This window comes from Gouania willdenowi, chromosome 16, assembly GCF_900634775.1.
Source record: "Gouania willdenowi chromosome 16, fGouWil2.1, whole genome shotgun sequence".
Classification (NCBI taxonomy): domain Eukaryota; kingdom Metazoa; phylum Chordata; class Actinopteri; order Blenniiformes; family Gobiesocidae; genus Gouania; species Gouania willdenowi.
Window position 1 is genome coordinate 14,334,136 of NC_041059.1, and position 18,392 is coordinate 14,352,527.

At 37.7% G+C, this 18,392-nt stretch overlaps 2 protein-coding genes across 5 annotated transcripts; one reads left to right on the forward strand and one right to left on the reverse strand.

Moving 5' to 3' along the window:
* Positions 1 to 10: 10 nt before the first annotated feature.
* LOC114477713 (uncharacterized) lies at positions 11 to 18,327 on the forward strand. 3 transcript variants are annotated; one of them, XM_028470207.1, is made up of 9 exons: positions 11 to 155; positions 601 to 703; positions 9,703 to 9,780; positions 12,395 to 15,056; positions 15,132 to 15,327; positions 16,189 to 16,287; positions 16,385 to 16,631; positions 16,701 to 16,817; positions 17,829 to 18,327. In XM_028470207.1, the coding sequence occupies exons 4-9, from the start codon at positions 12,682 to 12,684 to the stop codon at positions 17,990 to 17,992; spliced, it is 3,198 nt and encodes a 1,065-aa protein (XP_028326008.1). In that variant the 5' UTR covers positions 11 to 155; positions 601 to 703; positions 9,703 to 9,780; positions 12,395 to 12,681; the 3' UTR covers positions 17,993 to 18,327. The 3 variants fall into 3 exon arrangements, with proteins under 3 accessions (XP_028326008.1, XP_028326009.1, XP_028326007.1); XM_028470208.1 differs by having other exon boundaries at positions 19 to 47; XM_028470206.1 differs by lacking the exons at positions 11 to 155; positions 601 to 703; positions 9,703 to 9,780 and adding an exon at positions 11,376 to 11,518.
* Positions 2,509 to 8,640, reverse strand: ltap1 (lipid transport auxiliary protein 1). 2 transcript variants are annotated; one of them, XM_028470212.1, is made up of 7 exons: positions 8,470 to 8,640; positions 7,119 to 7,220; positions 6,923 to 7,034; positions 6,798 to 6,851; positions 6,553 to 6,719; positions 3,476 to 3,534; positions 2,509 to 3,387 (listed from the first exon to the last, which is right to left on the reverse strand). In XM_028470212.1, exons 1-7 carry the CDS (start codon positions 8,530 to 8,532, stop codon positions 3,117 to 3,119), a joined length of 828 nt encoding a protein of 275 aa, XP_028326013.1. In that variant the 5' UTR covers positions 8,533 to 8,640; the 3' UTR covers positions 2,509 to 3,116. The 2 variants fall into 2 exon arrangements, with proteins under 2 accessions (XP_028326013.1, XP_028326014.1); XM_028470213.1 differs by having other exon boundaries at positions 2,515 to 3,360.
* Positions 18,328 to 18,392: the final 65 nt, after the last annotated feature.

The following is an 18,392-nucleotide window of genomic DNA, read 5'->3' on the forward strand; positions in this document are numbered from 1 at the left end:
GAAGTGGCGGACACACGCGAGATACGCTTTGGACGTTGTTGCTCCAGGTAGGTAAACTTCAGTTAATGATAAAACTGTTGTGACAAACCATGAAAAGTGATCTAAACACCGACCACCGCTATCAAGCCACTCAATATGTGAAACGGAGCAAAGTGGTGAGTCATTGCTTAGCGTTGGTATCAGCATGTCCTGTAGTGATCACCTGTTTATGCCAACCTTCTCATTTTCCTTTCAATCATGTTGTCAATGGAATTTAATCAATAACTATATTAGTAATCATGTTCAATGTGGATCAGAGTTATCATTAAGCTATGTTGTGGTGTGGTGTTAGCAAAGCATTGTGATTAATGGTTCCAATGCACGTTGCACTTTAAACGCAAGCTGCTATTTTAATATTTATATTGATTATAAGCATTTAGATGATTAAATGATATAGTTAATCGTATTGCTAATAATTTGATAATCTGAGAATCATTAAATAAATTGTACAAAATTTGACTAATAAATAGAATATAATTTATTTATAATACAACCTGTATTATGTAAGGAATTGTTGACACAGATAAATATTTGTATTTCATGGTCCTGTTCTTTGCACAGACCAGGTCATTGATGGTGAGCTATGGAAAGGTATGTCGCCCACTGTATCCAGGAGAACCTGTAACTCACAGAGAGGAACCTCATCTCATGCTTAATCCTGGCGGTAGGAGGATCTTGTAGCACATGAACTCTTGCTCTCACACATGCACACGACCTTCCTCTGGACTCTAAATCCCTGCCTGGGTCAATGAACTGTTCATTTGTCTGTGAAGGAATTGGACAGTTGAACATCAGAATTCAAGGAATTATTATTTGACTTTTCTTTATTAGTATTGTAATCTTGAATAATTTGTTTTCTAAGTGTTGTATATTTTGATTTAGAACAGGGTTCTCAGAAACGTAATATTCTTTATAGTTCTACTTGACACTGTACAAATGCACTGAATGGCCATCCAAAAATAATGTTTTATGTATTTAAATGTCTTTTTTCTGTTTAACATAATACATGGTAGCTTTAAAAGCCATTTGTCTGTTTCTTCAGTTTCTGCTCCTCTCTCCTTGAGTTGTACTTAGTCTATTGATTTAATAGTCTGAAATTATACTTATTTTGCTATTACTTTACTTTGCTTAATAATCTAAGTATCATGTGTTACATAATCCTACATTTCCCATAAACACTATGTTGTGACATGTCATACAACAATTGGCTACGTGCTTACGTTAGCTTGATTGGTATGGTTTGGTATCAGAAGGCAAACAGAATGGCGCAAAACAAACAATAAGAGCTGAAATGAAGTTGTAAAATTAGTTAGGAAAACAAATATGTGGATAAATGTATCGGGTGTTGAAAAACCTGAACCGCTAAATAGGAAGGCTGCTGCCGACACGGGGGAAAATGATGATAGAGGATCTGAAAAGAAGAAGAAATTGTGGAGTTTTAATAATAAATGGATGTCGGGTCGTGAGTGGCTGGTCTTTGACCATTTGTTCACCTTTAAAATGTGCCCCATACAGTTTGTGGGGAGTGGGATTTGTTTACATTAAGCATGCATGTTAGTAAAACATTTTTTCTCTACAGTGCATGTAATTCTTAGTACTGATTACTTCTTTCTAACTTAAGTGTTCCAGGAATCAAATTTTCATCTGAGTTAAGTTTGTTTAAGTGATGAGAATTTACTTTATAAGAGGTTCACTTCTCCAACACGGCTAAAGTTCCATATTGCACCTTTTAGACATTGTTTTTAAAATAAATGTTTATGTTTTTTTTACCATTTTAATGTATCTTTGCAATAAACTAAAATATAAACTATTTAAGGAAACATGAATGATTAAATCTATTTTGTGTCTCATAATGTAGTTTAATTTCGCTAGAGGAAAATCTGGTTGGCTGGTAACTTTAAGGAGCTACTAGCCATCCTGGCTGGTGATCTAAAAAGTTAATTTAAAGCCCTGCACATGATGGTTGTCATTTTTAATGTTAAACTGTTGAAAAAAAACTCAATCTTTTATTTTTACCCAAACTATTGCATAACATTTTCTTTCTTTAAATACAATCTGGTCACAAATCTAGGAAATTTAAAATAAAGACCCTATTGGGACTAATATCTGTCACTTATTGCTTGGATATTGTTGGTTTCTTAAATATTTTGTATTTTATGTTTACATAAAAGTGCAAACTAGGACAGAATAAAGTTGAAATTACTCATATTTCCGCATAAAATCTGTGGTTCACTTGAGACCGAACTACTCCGTAAGAGTAAAAATGAGTTTGACACCCCTCTTATAGGTTTTTGTTATCAGTCGCCCCTGTTTTAATGTAATTTTATAGTTTATTGTCAACAGAGTTGGACTAATAACAGTTGTAAACATACTTTTTTCCAGGCAGCCTTGTGCGACATGTCAAAGTTTTATTTGAATTGTTCTAAGGCAACAAATAATTTAACTTTTCACTCATTAAAAGGCATCCGTGGGCAGTTTTAAACACAAATTCACCACCTCTCCCCTGTAACAACACATAACCTTTAGTACATATTTAATCTAAAACATTGTTTAAGGTTACATTGCGCTGTTATACCTGAATAAATCCAAAAAAAGCACTTAATTAGTCACAAGAATGGCCTCCATAAATCAGTTGCTTTAGGATTGAAAAAATCCATCAATGCTGCAAAAAAATAACAAATGTAAACATTGTGAAGCAGCTGCCAACACACGCAATGCTAAAATAAGCTTTAGAATGTAGTTGGTTTATTACAGCATGCCTGCTTAGGCCTGTACACTGTGCAATAAATACTGATTGTCTTAATACGTTGCATAGCTACGGTGCTCTGGTTGCTTTGGTCAAATCGGCATTAGCCACTATAGGCACGTAAATTTGAACTATACAAGGAGTAATACATGACAGTAATAAGTAGCACTTGGGTAAAAAAAAGAAAAAAGCACTGTAACAGTAGTTTGTTGTGCACACTGCTGTAACCTGAACGGCACATGTGAGTTTGCATTTGTCTGTCGTTTAACGAACAGGAACCATAAATACTGGAGGGATTATGTTGTTCTGAACTTTTCCTCTGAACTGCTGCTCACAGTGTGCTGTCCAGAGTGTTGTAGTTGTCTTTGAAGTTCTTCAGCTCCAGGATGTGTCTGGGCCTCTTGCTGCGCTGCTGTACTGTAGACGGGAGGTAGGCTGTTCGGGTCGGGGATGAAGAGGAGGATGAGGAAGAGAGGACGGCCTCAGGCTCGGGGGTGCAGGTCAGGTCTTTGGCTGCTGACTGGTGGTGCTGGCTGACGGTGCTGCCAATGCTGCTGCTACTGCCAGACTTCACACTGAAACAGCACAGAGGGAGAAACAGACTGTTTCCACTGCATAATTAACATTCCTTGTTGAAGATTAGCATTAAACAGTAACGGTGCAGCCAGAGCCAAGGTTTTGTTTACTCACAGGGAGACCAGCTCAGCCAAAGCCCTCTGGTATTTAACAAACTCTGATTCACCAAAAGCCTAGAGGACAGAATCAGAGTAGAAAAGAGACAACAGATTTAGAAAGACATCAATATATAATGGGGTGGGTTCACTAAAGGTTTAGGGGTATTAAAACGTGCAAACGTCACTCCACGCACTAATAAGGGGTACAAACCCCAGGGAAGCATTGCTGCACATCTTCTGCGCATCACAATGCGCCCACAATCCATTTGGCACGTTTACGTCTGATGAATATGTAAAATAGGCCTAATCTCACGAGAGCAAAAATATGGGAGGAGGAAATGCAAATAAATTAATGCAGTGGGCACAATGCAATTCATCAAACCTGGAACTGTTTGCGGTGACTATTTTATGCACCGAAAATAGTACGACCTACAGGCAGGTGCAAACTCACACACAGATCAGCTGCACTAAATGTCGACACAAAACACAGCGGAGATGGAAAACAATGCCCCACTTAACCTTTTTAGTAGAATAAAATAATTTAAATAAAACAATAGTCTATGTTAACAGCCACTGAATAAGAAAATGCAGAGTAAAAAGCGTGTGAGAGGGAGAGAAAAAGCTGGACACCCGCGGCAGCGCTTGTGGAATCACAGAAGGTCGCTGTGCACGGAGCTATATGGATGTCGCTCCAATGAGATCCTGTGTTTTTCTTTCCATGTTTTGACCGTCAAACTCTCGTGTCGCGTTGATGGCAGAAGCATCAGGCCAGAATCAGCTGCGTAATTTATACAGTGATTGCACAATGTTCACATATGAGTGTATGCGTGACAAAGCGCTACACATGAGGTCAGACCTGCTGGATGATGCTCAGTAGATCATCTTCAAATGGTGCTAATTGACTGATTGACAGACTGTTGCTGCATTAACTCATATCAATGGCATCAACCGATAAATAGGACGGTTTCTGTCCAAATCTGCCTGTTTTCCATGAACTGATCAGAGCAAATTTACAGGACCTGGCGGGGCAACCACATTAAATTAGGGAAAAAAAATATCCCCAGGTTTTAAAATTGTTGTTTATTAAAAAACAAAATAAAAAACCTAACATTTTTATTTTATTTAGTTTTCCACATTATTAAATGTTTGTGCAGCAGACAGAGAAGTCCACCATCCTCCAACTGAACTTCTTCAAATGTCATTTACTGTTTCTGTGCACTCACCTCTCCACGTTGACCAAGCTAAATGTTCTTTTAAATAGGGCGGTCTCAACCGCGTCTATATGCGCTCCTTTAGGTGCAGCAATCTTAGTGAATTCCCCACAGCAGGTGAGCAAACAGGGACGCACCTGGTTTACCACCATTTATTTCAGATCTTAGTGAATCCATCCCAATAAGTACAAACACTTACATTCCTCTATCCATCTAATAATTTTGAGCTAATTGCACAAAAAAAAAAAAAAAAATCAGATTATAGACATTGCATTTAACAGATACGTCCCAAAATGGCATTTTCTGCTAATGTATGCATTTTCTCCTCAATTTCTGACTGTTCAGCCCCTAATGTTACTAACTACTAACTCCTACTCCTATTTTAAAATCATTGCACTGGTTGCCTGTTAGTTTTCAAATGATTTTACAAGTTTATAAAGCACTACACGGCTTCACTCCACACTACCTAACAGTAGTTTATGAACCCAGTCAGATCCTCTGGTACTACTTTTTTTTTCTACTGTGCCAAAGAGTAAAATTAAAAAGTTTTTTTTAGGGTTCTTTTAATGTTTTTATGCTAATTTTAACATTTTATATTTTAAAAATTGTACCCTTCTCTGCTTTGTGTTTATCTGACTTACTGTGAAATTACTGTGTCATTAGTCTCTAACCTATATATATATATATATATATATATATATATATATTTTACTTTTGTCAATAATGTTAGCAAATTTCCGTGAAGCACTTTGATCTACAATTGAATTTGTACGAAAGATGCTATAAAATTAACTTCGATTGAATGAAAATCTAACCATCAAATAAAAAAATCACAACAAAACAATGTGCAGAAGAGTTTCCAGTGAAGCCAAATAATTTGTTTATTGTGTTCGAAATTCTGACTTATTTTAACTTAAGTCCTCTATGGAAGAGGTTTCATTGTTTTAGTCCAGAGAGCAACAAACTACTGTCGCTGAAATGACCAATGTCAAAAAAAGCCGCCTGAGCAAAGTTGGTTCTGATATTAGAATATTATTATCATCTAATAGTCACATTCCATAATAATAATAATAATAATGTTATATTACTGTGGACCTGAACGTGATCTGCTTGTTAAAGCAGGTGAAGCTGCATCTTTTTAGTTAAATGTTTTTATCAAAATTATTTTATTTCACTTTATTGTCAAGTTTTTGCACAAAATTGCCACAAATACAACTAAATCTCAATGAAACATTTTTTTCAAATCCAATAATTTTAGATGTGAAAACAATTCCTAAAATTCTGCATGATTTTTTTTTATTGATGAGTAATCGAGCCCCTACCCAGAGGTGTCACACTAATCTTAGTTCAAGGGCCACACAGGACCCAGTTTGACCTCAAGTGGGCCGAACCCCCCCTAAAAAGTGTATTTTTTGTGAAGGAAAAAGCACAAATTTAAAAAAAAATCCTGAAGGATAAATCATTGGTAAAAAAAATAAAATATTTGACTTTGCAACAAATTTTCGGGAAATTTGCACCAGAACGGGGATAATGTAAAAAATGTCCAGGTTTTTGAAAAAAAATTGCGATTTACTATTAATGTAAATAATGTAGTACCGCAATCTCTATCATATTTTAAATATTGTATCTATAAATTATATGATAATTTACAAAAAAGTCATGTTCTTGCAGAATGTTTTACTTTAAACAAAATCTTCCTGTGGGCCGGACTATATGCTCTGGTGGGCCGAACTTGGCCTGCGGGCCATGATTTTGAAATTTGTGCCTCAAGCCTTGATCGCTGATCAGTGTAGAACAGGACACGTAACTAATGTGTATATATATGACATAATATTGACATTTTGTGCTGAATTACTGAAGGTTTACCAGTTGAAATGCTAACCTCTGACCCGTGGCGCGCTTTATTGTACCCGTCCAACACCGTATCTATCACAGAGCTTTTGCTGTCTCCGAACATGCCCTGGGAATTCCGTAGCTGCAGAAGCCAAGTCCGAAACCTTTTTCCAGTCACGGCAGTGGACGTCCCACCCAGATCACGGAAAGGGAGATCTGACAGGAGGAGGAAAAGATGAAGAAGGAACAGGAAAGGAGACACTGAATTATGGTGAAAAGGGATTAAACATTCACCAGTGTCTCTGATGGCATCCAGAGCTTTCATCCGGTACAGGTAGTCTAAAGAACCTGAAAAGCACACGTTTTATTAGCAAACTGGGACATGGAGGCCTGTTTGTGTACGTGTGTGCATCTCTAACCTAACGCTGGTTCTCTCTGCTTTAATCGATCGTCGTCTGAGGAAAGCAGTCGAGGCTCAAAGTGGATTTTCTGAACCAGACACAGTTTGGTTTCAATCTCTTGTTTCAGTTCCTGCAACACAATCAAAAAATAAAACGGTCAGTGTGAGACCAATATCAAAGGAAGTTGAGCACTTTCATCTCATACTTCGCTGACCTTAGGAGCGTTGTGGCCGATGGTTACGTGCGGTCCTCTCCGAGACTTCATGGCAAGGCGCATAATTTGTCTTTTGACAAAAATGAACAGCAAAACAAATATCTACCGGAGAGAAACATCCACAATATTTTTCTTTTTCTAAACCAGGAGACATCAGCTACTCATGTGGTATACCAATAGACATTTTTATGGTTTAATAATACATCCCCTCCTTGAACAGTATATTCTGTACTTCAACAGTGATCCATGTTTTCATCGGGCTGGGCAATATGGATCAAAACATAGCTCCATATTTTTTTCTCAAAATGGCGATATACAATATAAATCAATAAAATCTTACCAGAAAAACAATTCTGGGTTAAATTTGCTCATAAAAAATGCCACACAGGCACATTTATTAACAAACAGCTGCACAATAAATGCCACTTTTGGCTTTTTGTCCTCTATGGGACAGCACGTGTGAGTGAGTTCTGTAGTGTGGCTTGTTTAGGGGAAGGTCTGGGTTAGAAAGCACTCAGTAATCCATCAAACTGAGCTTTTTATGCTGTTCTGAGAAATAATGAAAGCAGCGACTCCTAAGACGACTATTTTAATACAAAATAAGCTACAAAATAAATATCTCAGAAATATTGAAAAATTGTAAAGGACAGTATTTAACTGTACTCTACAAATAACATGAAATACTTGTATGATGTGATTTGTACTGTGTAATTGTATAAATCAAAACGAGTAAAAATAAAAATAAATATAGAAAACTCGATATATCTTGAATCTCGATATATTGCCTAGCCCTATGTTTTCATATGCAGATTGAAACTACTTTCTGTTGCAGCAGCTAGAGGTGTTTACAATTTTTACTTTAATGTGAAGTAGCTTTTCTTTAAATGATTGGTTTAATTTAAAAACGTTTTTACTACTAAAAACCCTGTTTACAGTCATTGCATAGAGTTTATTGTGGAGGGTGTTGCCTTTTTCAGGTCAAGCATGGTTCTTATGGTGTGGGGGATATTCCATACAGAAAGATTCCCTGATAAATATCAGGAATTCCTTATTATGAAGCCAACATTAAACCTTTATTGGGTTTTTGTTTCTAAATGGAAAATGGCCACACCAAAACACCAAGCAAGTTTACCTAATAAATAGTTTATATAAACAATATCCAATGTTAGTTATATTTTAACACAAGTTTTAATCTAAGAAAGTTTGAGGATGATCCACTTTAAAGACAGATGTTATTGTAACACCAGCCTGTTCAGTAAAAAGCCACAGAACTCAGTCATTATCACGTGAGGGTCGATAGATTATAATCCTCCAGTAGAAAGTTTGAAAAGAGAGAAACAAACTAACTCACCAGACTCCCGTAGGCCATGACAAGCACTACGTTAATGCTAGACAGAAAAGAGTCGATGCGCATCCTGTGGCTGTTTTCATCAAAATAACGTTGTAAAGTTAGAACAAAAGCAGAAACAGAGTGAAAACAAGCGCCTCTTGTTGTGACATTCCGCCACCGGGTTTGTTGACTTCCGGGGTCGTCACGTGGCTGCTACGCCCCAGGAGTGACGTTATGATGACGTCAGTGGTGTTGAGATTCAACTGGTGATGATTGTAAGTGATGACTGACCCCAGTTATTTATTTATTTATTTATTTATTTCCAAATTGTTGAAATTTTTTTTTTTATTTTATTTTTTTCAAAAACGTTCAATTTTTTTCAAATAATTCCGCAAAATTTCACCAAATTTAATAGAAATTTTAAATACATTTAGAAATAAAATCCAGGAAATTTAATGTAAACATTCTAGAAGGACTTCTGTCTGTCACTTATTGCTTGGATTTTGTTAGTACCTTGTTTGACACACGGAAGTGCAAACAAGTCACCATAATATTAAAATTATTTGTTTTCCAGCCTAAATTCTGCAGCTCAGTTGAGATTAAAATGCTCCGTATTTAAATTAATTTAACCCCCCTGCTAAAGGTCATCAGCTAGAATGCTCACCAATTACACCAGTACACCATCTCACAATGAAGGACCTTTTACGTGAACAAACAACAGACAGTTCCTCTGATTTCCAGCCCTAAACTCTCATTATAAATCCCTCAATGTTCCATTAATCATGTTAATATTTCTGTTCACTATGGCTACTGATTAAATTTCTGTGAATGCAACCATGTCGGAAATGAACTGAATAAATAAATAAATAAATAAAAAACTTATGAGCTATCATTTCTCACGCCACAGTAAAGCAGCAGCCAGTCTGTGTAGTTACTGTTTGTTTCAACCCTGCAGAGACACTAAGATCCTTTGTCTGTTACCCAAACTAACCCTCCAAGTCCAGCCCCAGAGTCTGTTTACACGTCCTAGCACCAATCAGAGGCGTGAGATCTTAACATTTGTGACTGAATCAATGAATGACTAATTTTTCTAAAAATGTTATTCATCATTTTTTTTTAAATTGATTGCCTACTTGTCTTGAGCTGCTTTGCAACTTGGAGAACAGTAAAGTATCTATTCTATCCACAAAGCAAAGAGACATTTGTTATTTAGTGCAGCAGCATGTCTAACCACAATTTCCTCTGTTTTAACAGGAAGTCAGCTCAAACTACAGGTGTGTGTGGCATAGACAGCGGAGAGAAGATCAGCCTCATCACTAAGTTTAAATAACTGTGAGTAATCTCTACGTTTCCTTGCTTTCAATTAGTAAGTAAATGATGTTTGTCACAAAAAAAAATTGCAGTGTGTAAAAAGTGAGTGAGCCAGATGGTAAACTGTGCAGAGGCATTGATTGGTGTTAAGTTTATGAATATAAATGTAATAATGAGTTATAGTTAATGTAGTGTGTTCACAGTTCTCCCATTCTTGTCTCCCATGTTATTTGTGACTGTTTTTTCATGTTTTCTTCAGACGGGATGATACTGACATGTCTGTACAGTACTTTGTGGTTTTTACCTGTGAAATGCACTCTATAAATAAAGTTTCCTTACTTACTTCAAGTTTCAATATGACTAGCTATGGCAGCTCTGGCTACATATGTACCTTACCTCCACCAGTATGACAGTGATGTGCATAGCATTTACACAGAGAACTTTGATTCTGTTAATCTGTGTCTCATTGCTGCTTTTAAAGTGATGTTTTCACACAAGCATCTATGGGGCGCCAATTCTAAAGTGTGCATGCTAAAATAAACAGCACGTTTTTGCAACATTTAGCAACAAACCACGTTTGAAACACGTATGTGAATTTTTTAATGTTACTTTTGACCAGATATACAGCAATATTTGGGGAATTTGTGATATTTTTGTTCTCGTAAAAATATCATGTCAATATTAAAACAAAATTTTCAATCTAAATCTAAATGTTAAATAAAAATATTAAACTTTAGATCTAAATCTAAATTCTAAATCTAAATGTTAAATCTAAATGTTAAATCTAAATGTTAAATATTAAATCTAAATGTTAAATGTTAAATCGAAATTGAAATGTTAAATGGTAAATCGAAATGTCATTGGTGAAACTAAATATTTAGCTAATATGCTAATTTATTGGAAGTACCAAAGAAATATCATACATTTAAAAAATATTGCTGTTAATATGGTCAAAAGTAACATAAAAATTCACTTAAGTTTTTTTAAACATGGTTTGTTGCTAAATGTTGCAAAAAGTTGCTGTTTATTTTAGCATGTGCAACGTTACAATTGGTGCCTCATATCTCTTATTCTTGTGTCAAAAAATGTTTCATGTTCAGATATGTTCTTTCTTCAGCCAACATAGTCCTTCATATCTTTGAAACATTATACTTTTGTGATAAGATGAGAGGAACTTCCACTTTATTCGTTTCTGCTGGTATTTCCGTCTCTTTGTGGCCTCTGGTCCCAATTAATCATGTTCCACAGTGATTATGTATCTTGATACCTGCTCATGACAGATTATTGGACTCAGATTTAGCCTTAGAAGGTGTGATCTTTGATTTATGAGCTACTCTTCTACGCATTGTTTGTTTCATTTACCAAGGTACACATTCTCTCCCTCAGAGCTACTAGATGCTGATAATGCCATGGGATGAATGAGCTTAAAGTGTTTGCTAGGTGTGTTTGTGTCAAGATTTTTTAGTGGGTGACACATGGAACTGTAGTCTGGAATGCTACCCTGTGAGAAGAGAGGAAAAGAGGAAGAAAACAATGAGGGGGAGGAGAGAAAGACAGAGAGAGATAGAACTAGAGAGAGAGAGAGGGAGGACTAGAGGATAAACCAGTGTGGCAGGTTTGCGTCACTGTACGCAGTCCATCATGCAAAGCTGATGGAAAGACAAGGAGAACCACCCGCAGAGTAGGGCGAGTTATGAGCGGATGTTATGCACAATGTTGTCCTGTGTATCAACACGATGGCCTGACACGAGCACAGAAGGTAAGGGGAATCAGTTTGTGAAGGTGGAAGCGGAAAAGAAAGTGTATAGTGTACACGTGTGCTGTTTAGCCAGACGTCAGAGTGTGTGTTTCTTTGTTGCTGTAATGGTGTTTAATGACCACGACAATGATTTCTTAGTAACACAGTGACCCGGCAAAACAGGTGTTTCAGTAAAATGACACTGAGGCTGGTTTGCTCTGGAAAGTACCATGTACGTCTCAAGTGACATACTGTAAACTGGAAATGAAAGGCGTCCCCTATTTGTTTTTGTTTTGTTTAGTTTAGTTTAGTTTTTTTCTAGTAATAATGCTCGCTTTTTTGCATCCTTCATGAATCATCATCAATCAACGTTGCTGCCTCTCCTTCTGCATTTTGTGTGTAAATCAAAACTCTTTGTCCATTTCCTGTGATATTTCAATGCCTCAAACTTTGTATGAGAGTGATACATCCGGCACTGAGACTGATGATGGCATCTTAATGGATTCTGTTTCTTGTAGGATGGATTGCTGTTTTTCCTGTTTAGGTTCGGGTTTAGTTGGTGCTGACAGGCAGTCCTGGGTATGTTGGTTGTGTAAACAGAGCTTATGATACGTGTGTACAACAGAGAGCTTTATCTGGAACCTGCTGTTCAGTTTCAGTCAACGTAATGGGAATGCTTGGTAGGCAAGGAAGTCCTTACAGCCCTATCCTTTGTTACGCGTTAAATGTTTGGTTTCTCTTTAATTTATTGTTATCTTATTATTTTCTACATCAATTTGTTGCACATTTCTAGCGTATTGTGCCTTTCTGATCAAGGCTTTTAAAGGTTGAGGCACCTGTATGAAATGGAAATGTCTAAAACATTAATTCTACCGTTACATTTTAAATGTTTGGCAGGCAATGGGAGAATTTCATTGACGTCAGGCTGAAGAACAGAAGGACAGGACGCATTGGAGTGATGACATAGCAAAACCAAACCAGAACATCAAACATTTGAATGAAGGACTCCTATGTGACTGTGTACTGTCTCGTGTGTATAAAATTTGAGAGCTGAGGGATCAAAATGAACTGCTTCCACTGCACAACCTAAAAGCCTTGGATCACCTTTTCTTTTTTCCATTCTTAATTTTTTAAAAATTTGACATTGCCCAGAAAGTCATCAACTCGGTCGATGCAAACAGACAATGGACTTTTCTTTGTACCCTGCTGCAGTGAGTGAGTACAACACACAGAGGACAGTGGCTTGCTTCACTGTACGCTCAGCCAACTCCCCCTTGTATAGTCTCACTCGCAGGTCAAGTGCCAGAGAGAGGGAGACACCTGAGGAGGCAGGAGAAACAGAGAGACATGTGACAAACAGAGATCAAACAAAGAGCACCGTCTTTAGAGGCGACACCAGAGGCCATGGTAGTGTCAGAGGTCAAAGTGAAGACATGTCAGGACATAAAATGACAGTCCAATACAACCAGAACGGCAGAAAAGAGACACCAGAAGCTGCTGCTGATTTGGGTAAAAGCACTGTTTTTACAGACAGAGGCAGAACGGAATGGAAGGGAGGCACCTTATCCAGTAGAAGCATGAGTGTCGATTGGAATATGGGACAAAGAAGTCCAGATTTTAATACCACAGCGAATAGGTTTTTGCCCCTGAGAAGAAGTGCTCCACATTTGTCAAACAACAGAACTAGAGCTCAAGGAGGCACGTATGGCTACACGAGCCACACTTTAGAAAGACAGAGTTCATTACATTCTCTTCAACCAAGTTTGAAGACCCAGCCTGGAACCAGTTCTAGGTTTTCAGAGTCAGCCAACTCATTAGGGCCCCAGGGTGGTAGGAGCATCCTTCAGCGAATAGAGAAGCTTTATGGTTCTGCTGGTTTAGGAAAAGAAGAAGGTTTCTCTGTCCCTGAAACAGCCACAGATTCCCAGACTGCTCCAATGCAGAGGGTGGGAGGTTATACTGCAGGAGGAACTTTTCCTCGGCGCTTCTCAACAGGATACAACAGTCCTTTGAGAAGCAGCATGTCATTATCGTGGACAGAAAAAGACAGGAACACTTCAGCCTCAGAGACATCACTCTCCCCTCGGCCAAGCATAACCAGAGAAAGATCACCTGGATCTCAGTGGCAAGGACAGACCTGGGGCAGGTTTTCAAATGGAGGCAGTGTTACTAGGAGGAAAGGATTAATTGAATCAGGTACAAAATCCCTGGATAGAGACAGGAGCAAGAATACTGTAGCAGCTCAGATCAGAGCTGCAAGAGCTTCAGAGGGAATCACTGCAACCCAAAAACCTGTTGACTACCCATCAGGGTTTTACAAAGATTCAACCAGGTTAACTGAGAGGCGAGCAAGTGAAAGTAAGATGGAACATACAAGAAGCACTGGAGATGAAACGAGTGAAGATCCTGGAAAAATAGAGATGTTTAAAGACAGATGTGAACGGTTTAAAACAGAGGAAAAAGCGAAATGTGATAGAACGAAGGATAAAACAGAATTGATGAATACTGATGAGATGGTGTTTGACACAAGTTCTCCTAAAACCCTCCAGAGAGCAACCGAGAGAAGAACGTTTCCAGATAAGGTGGCTGTTGCATCTTCAGCCAGTGTGAGGAATAAGATCAGTCAGTTTGAGGCTCTGACACAAAGAGCTCACGGACTGGAAGCCAAGCAAGTACCGTTACACAGGAGAACCCTTTCAGTGCCAACACAACTAACCAGCAGCTACAATAGGATGAGTGAATCCACAAAGGGTGGAGGTGGACTGAGAAAGTGGGAAGAATCAAAAACTGAAGAGAGGGCAAGTTGTAAAGAGAAAGTCATAAGAACAGGAAGGTCTTTATCTGTAGACGATGTTGGGCTAAATTTAGAGAAGAAAAGCACAAGAGGAAGTATTTTTTCAGATGATGGAAAGGACAAAACTTCTGATTATTCAAATAAACATATTATACCGAAAAGTGTATTAGAAGTATCTGTAAATGACAGAGCGCAAAGAGGCCAACAGCAGTTATTCATAGATGAGACAGATTTCTACAAAGTCTCAAGCTCAGATGAAGTACGCATGAGAAATCTGACTGCCAGCGATACATCATCTCTGTCACCTACTGAAGTGACTTCACCAGTCAGCGATGAGGACAAGACTCCAACCAACACTCCTGACAATTCGCCCTTTCTGCCACTTTCTGCAAAACCAACACAAAACACTCCCAGTGCCAAAAGTGAAAACAAACACACTTTTGTCTTCACAACTCCCAGTCCAGACACTTCAGCTCTGACTCAGCGACCTGCCACCTCCTCCCTCAGCGGCCTCCCTGAACCGCAGCCTCCAGCTGCCAAAAGCACCTACACCAAAGGGAGGAAACAGCTGTTGGACCTGGAGGCCTGGGTGACTGGCCTGAACCCAGACTACAGGAGCTGGAGTTATAATGAAGAGGATTTTGATGATGACGATGAAAGCACTCAGAAAGATGAGGATTCTTTATCTGACTCGGACTCTGGAGAATCTTCAGTTACTATCACTAGTAGCATCAGCAACTCAGATCGCAAAAGCTTCAGTCTTAGGTGAGTATTGTTCATAATAGTTTGATAAAGATGGAGGTGAATCTGACCCTCAAAGCTATACTTTCCCGTCTGTAGTCTCGCAGATTTGTGCAGCTTTACCGAACTTGAAACTGACACAGAGGATGACAACGATGAGTGGCAATCGTCCAGCCGACGTTCAGTCTCAATTTCTTCAGATATCTCCACTCTGTCAAGCGTCTCTATGATACCTTCAGAGGAGCTGGAACGACTTCTGGAGGACGTCAGGACTCTGGGTGACAACTCCCTGCAGGTACATTTACCAACAAATATTGATCTAGTCCTAGTTTTAGTCTTCTGACAAAAATGTTGACTTTTTATAGTTGTAACAGTCTTTATTTTTAGTTTAGTTATTCTTGTATTCGAAACAAATTCAAATGTTTTTCGTAAACTTTAGTCAGCTAAAATGACTTACCTGGTATTGTTATGACTTGAATTACTTATCTTGTCACTCTCACGACCGTTCTAAATTAACATTGAAGCCACGAAATAGACAAACATTTGTTCTAATGTATTTGTTTTTCAGTGCAATTTTTGTTAGGAATAGTTTTTCTTTTGTAATTCTGAGCTTGTTTGCGTTTTGTTCCTATCTAGTTTAATTCAGTTGAACAATTATAGCTGTCAAAAGACTGCAACAGTTCGATAACACTTAACAATAAATAGAAAGTTAAGGTTGTGACAAATGCACTTTGTATGAACATTTATTCAGTAAAAATTCTCATCAACATAGTTTTTTGAAAGTTCCACAAATCAGGTTTTCTCCATATAGCAGAATTATTTGACAGAATATGATTATTGCCACACGTGAAACCCTACGGGTTTAAATACCCCAACAAAGAAAGCTGAAGTGTGGCAAAAAAGCATTAAAAAAATGCAAAAGCCTTGTTGGGAAAACAATATATTTTTATGTAGTTTTTTCACACAAAGACATCCACTGACTTTTCCAACAGGTCAAAACTGACCTCTTGCACTCTTAGAAGCTGTTACGACCCATGTCCATGGTGACCCAACATAAGAGTAGAAATATCCCTGACAGTTGTTGAAAACACAGGCATAAAGACTTCCTGCTGTCTACAGTTACAAAGATTTTCACATTCCAATGTTTCTATTGCAGGACTCCGATGATATCATGGTGGTGGTTCTCCATAAGGAGGTGGGCGTAGGACTAGGCTTCAGCATTGCCGGAGGTGTGGACCAGAACAAGCCAATCACTGTGAGGAAATATCATTCACTGTTTTTGTTTGAGATGATTATTTCAAGGCTTTTGTTATCTTAGTTTCCTAGATTGCATCTTGTCCACTTCCCCTCAGGTCCATAAAGTGTTTCACTCAGGTGTTGCAGCTCAGGAGGGCTCCATAAAGGCAGGGGACCAGGTTTTATCTATAAACGGCAGTGCACTGCAAGGCAGCGCCCACTGGGAGGCTCACCGGGTCCTGAGAAGGGCAAAGGCGCGGGAGATGGGAGTGGTAGTTCTCAGACGAGATGATGTTCCCAGTCTGTTTAAAAGAGAGTGTAAAGGAAATCTGAAGGAGCCAAAACAGATGCAGTCTGATACAGGTGGGCGGTGATGTTTTTCCACTGACCCAAGAGGGAAGTATTCTGAATGAAACATGTCTGTGGTTTCAGGTCAGTGTGTGCGCGTTCAGCTGCAGAAGAACAGCAGACATTTGGGCTTCAGCCTGGAGGGAGGGGCAGACTCTAGTGGGGGAAACCAACCCCTCACAGTGCAGAAGATCTTCATGGGTGAGACATGGAACTTTACTTTGTTTAGATTGAAATATTCATATAAAAAGACCCACAAGAAAGTGTGCTGTTGTATAATGAGGGACACAATTGTAATGTAACTTCAAAACACAAACTCACACCTCACATACTATACTGGATGTTTTTTTTTTTTTTTTTTTCTTTAAATAAAAATCAAATGTTTATTTATTAAGCATAGTGGGTGTGTATAAAAAGCATGACAAATGTCTACACAATACAAAGTTTCTGAAGCATGTCTCACATTCATTGCATTGTGAATTTCAGCTTCAGATATAAAATGCACCAACCAATCCATACAAAAACTATTTTATTATCATTACCATATAATGATTAGTGCATACTTGGTTTTATTTTCTACATTTTTTATATTATTTCCTATTCAATTCATAATTATGCAAATTTTATCTAATATTTTTTCCTCCAGAAAATCTTATTGTGTTTTAATTGACTATATTTACGGTAGGTTTTGTTTTACTTTTATCTGCATAATTTACTGTATTTACTGTTTACAGAGTTCCATCTCAGCTTAATTTTTTTGTTGTTTGGGTTTTTTTTTTTTACCTGACAGTTTTTTTAAATTTCTTTAGTCATTCTTAAACATTTTGAATTTTTAGACTTTTTGAATTCGTATTTTGATTGATGAGGGTTTCATTCTTGACTTTTGTCCCTGCTGCCACTTTTTGTCATATGTTTACCATTTGTGTTGTCTACGTACAAACTGAATTCACTGAAAGGCTATGACAAAAGTTACCTTGACTTTAAAGATTGACCTGAAATACAGAACATGAGTAAAGTAATGTTTGGTGGCAGAATAGGGGAGTTCATTGAACATTGTCACATTTTTCTAATAAGATAAATAAATAGCTGATGAGTACAGAATGCACACACGGCATATAATGGTTTATGGCATTTTTCAGTTTATTTGTGTTCCAGGACTGACCTTGAAATCTCAGCTAATATTTTAAACTTCCCTCTTATTAAACCCTTTAGGAGGTCCAACCAACGAAGTGTTTATTGGTGATGAGATTGTGGAGATTCAGGGTGTAAGCATGGTGGGGATGAGACGTCTGGAAGCCTGGACGTTGATCAGGACACTTCCTCTAGGACCGGTGGATGTTGTGCTTCGTCGCCCTCAAAAGTGTCCGAAAACCTGAGCTTCTTGAAAGCAGCTCATAGAGATGGAGAACAACTAAATGCCGTCCTAATGTGAAGAAATGACTTTGTACAGGATTAAGATGGTACAGGAGATGTTTGAACGAGTTAATTGTTGATACAAAGAAGAAGAAAAATAAGCACCTGATCAAATGTATTTTTGCACTTATTTTTTTTTATTATTACGTCTACCTCAGGGAAAATTATATATTTTTTTTTTTTATAAGCTAAGTTTACCGGTGGCTTGAACCAACAGCATTAGGACAAATAGCTTGGTCATTCAAAATATATACACATACCCAGTGTACATGCTGTAAATAAAATTTGCATGAACAGATTTTTTTTTTTAAATTGTTTTTAATATATTCTTAACACATTTATATTTTGTGTATTACTCTTCAT

Excerpts from the sequence above, each read along its gene's own strand:
- LOC114477713 (XM_028470207.1), top strand. The coding sequence starts at position 12,682 with ATGGACTTTTCTTTGTACCCTGCTGCAGTGAGTGAGTACAACACACAG. Across the intron at positions 15,328-16,188 it reads TGGGTGACAACTCCCTGCAG|GACTCCGATGATATCATGGT; the intron begins GTACATTTACCA and ends TTTCTATTGCAG. Across the intron at positions 16,288-16,384 it reads ACCAGAACAAGCCAATCACT|GTCCATAAAGTGTTTCACTC; the intron begins GTGAGGAAATAT and ends ACTTCCCCTCAG.
- ltap1 (XM_028470212.1), bottom strand. The coding sequence starts at position 8,532 with ATGCGCATCGACTCTTTTCTGTCTAGCATTAACGTAGTGCTTGTCATG. Across the intron at positions 7,035-7,118 it reads TCGGCCACAACGCTCCTAAG|GAACTGAAACAAGAGATTGA; the intron begins GTCAGCGAAGTA and ends ATTGTGTTGCAG. Across the intron at positions 6,852-6,922 it reads GCAGAGAGAACCAGCGTTAG|GTTCTTTAGACTACCTGTAC; the intron begins GTTAGAGATGCA and ends TGTGCTTTTCAG.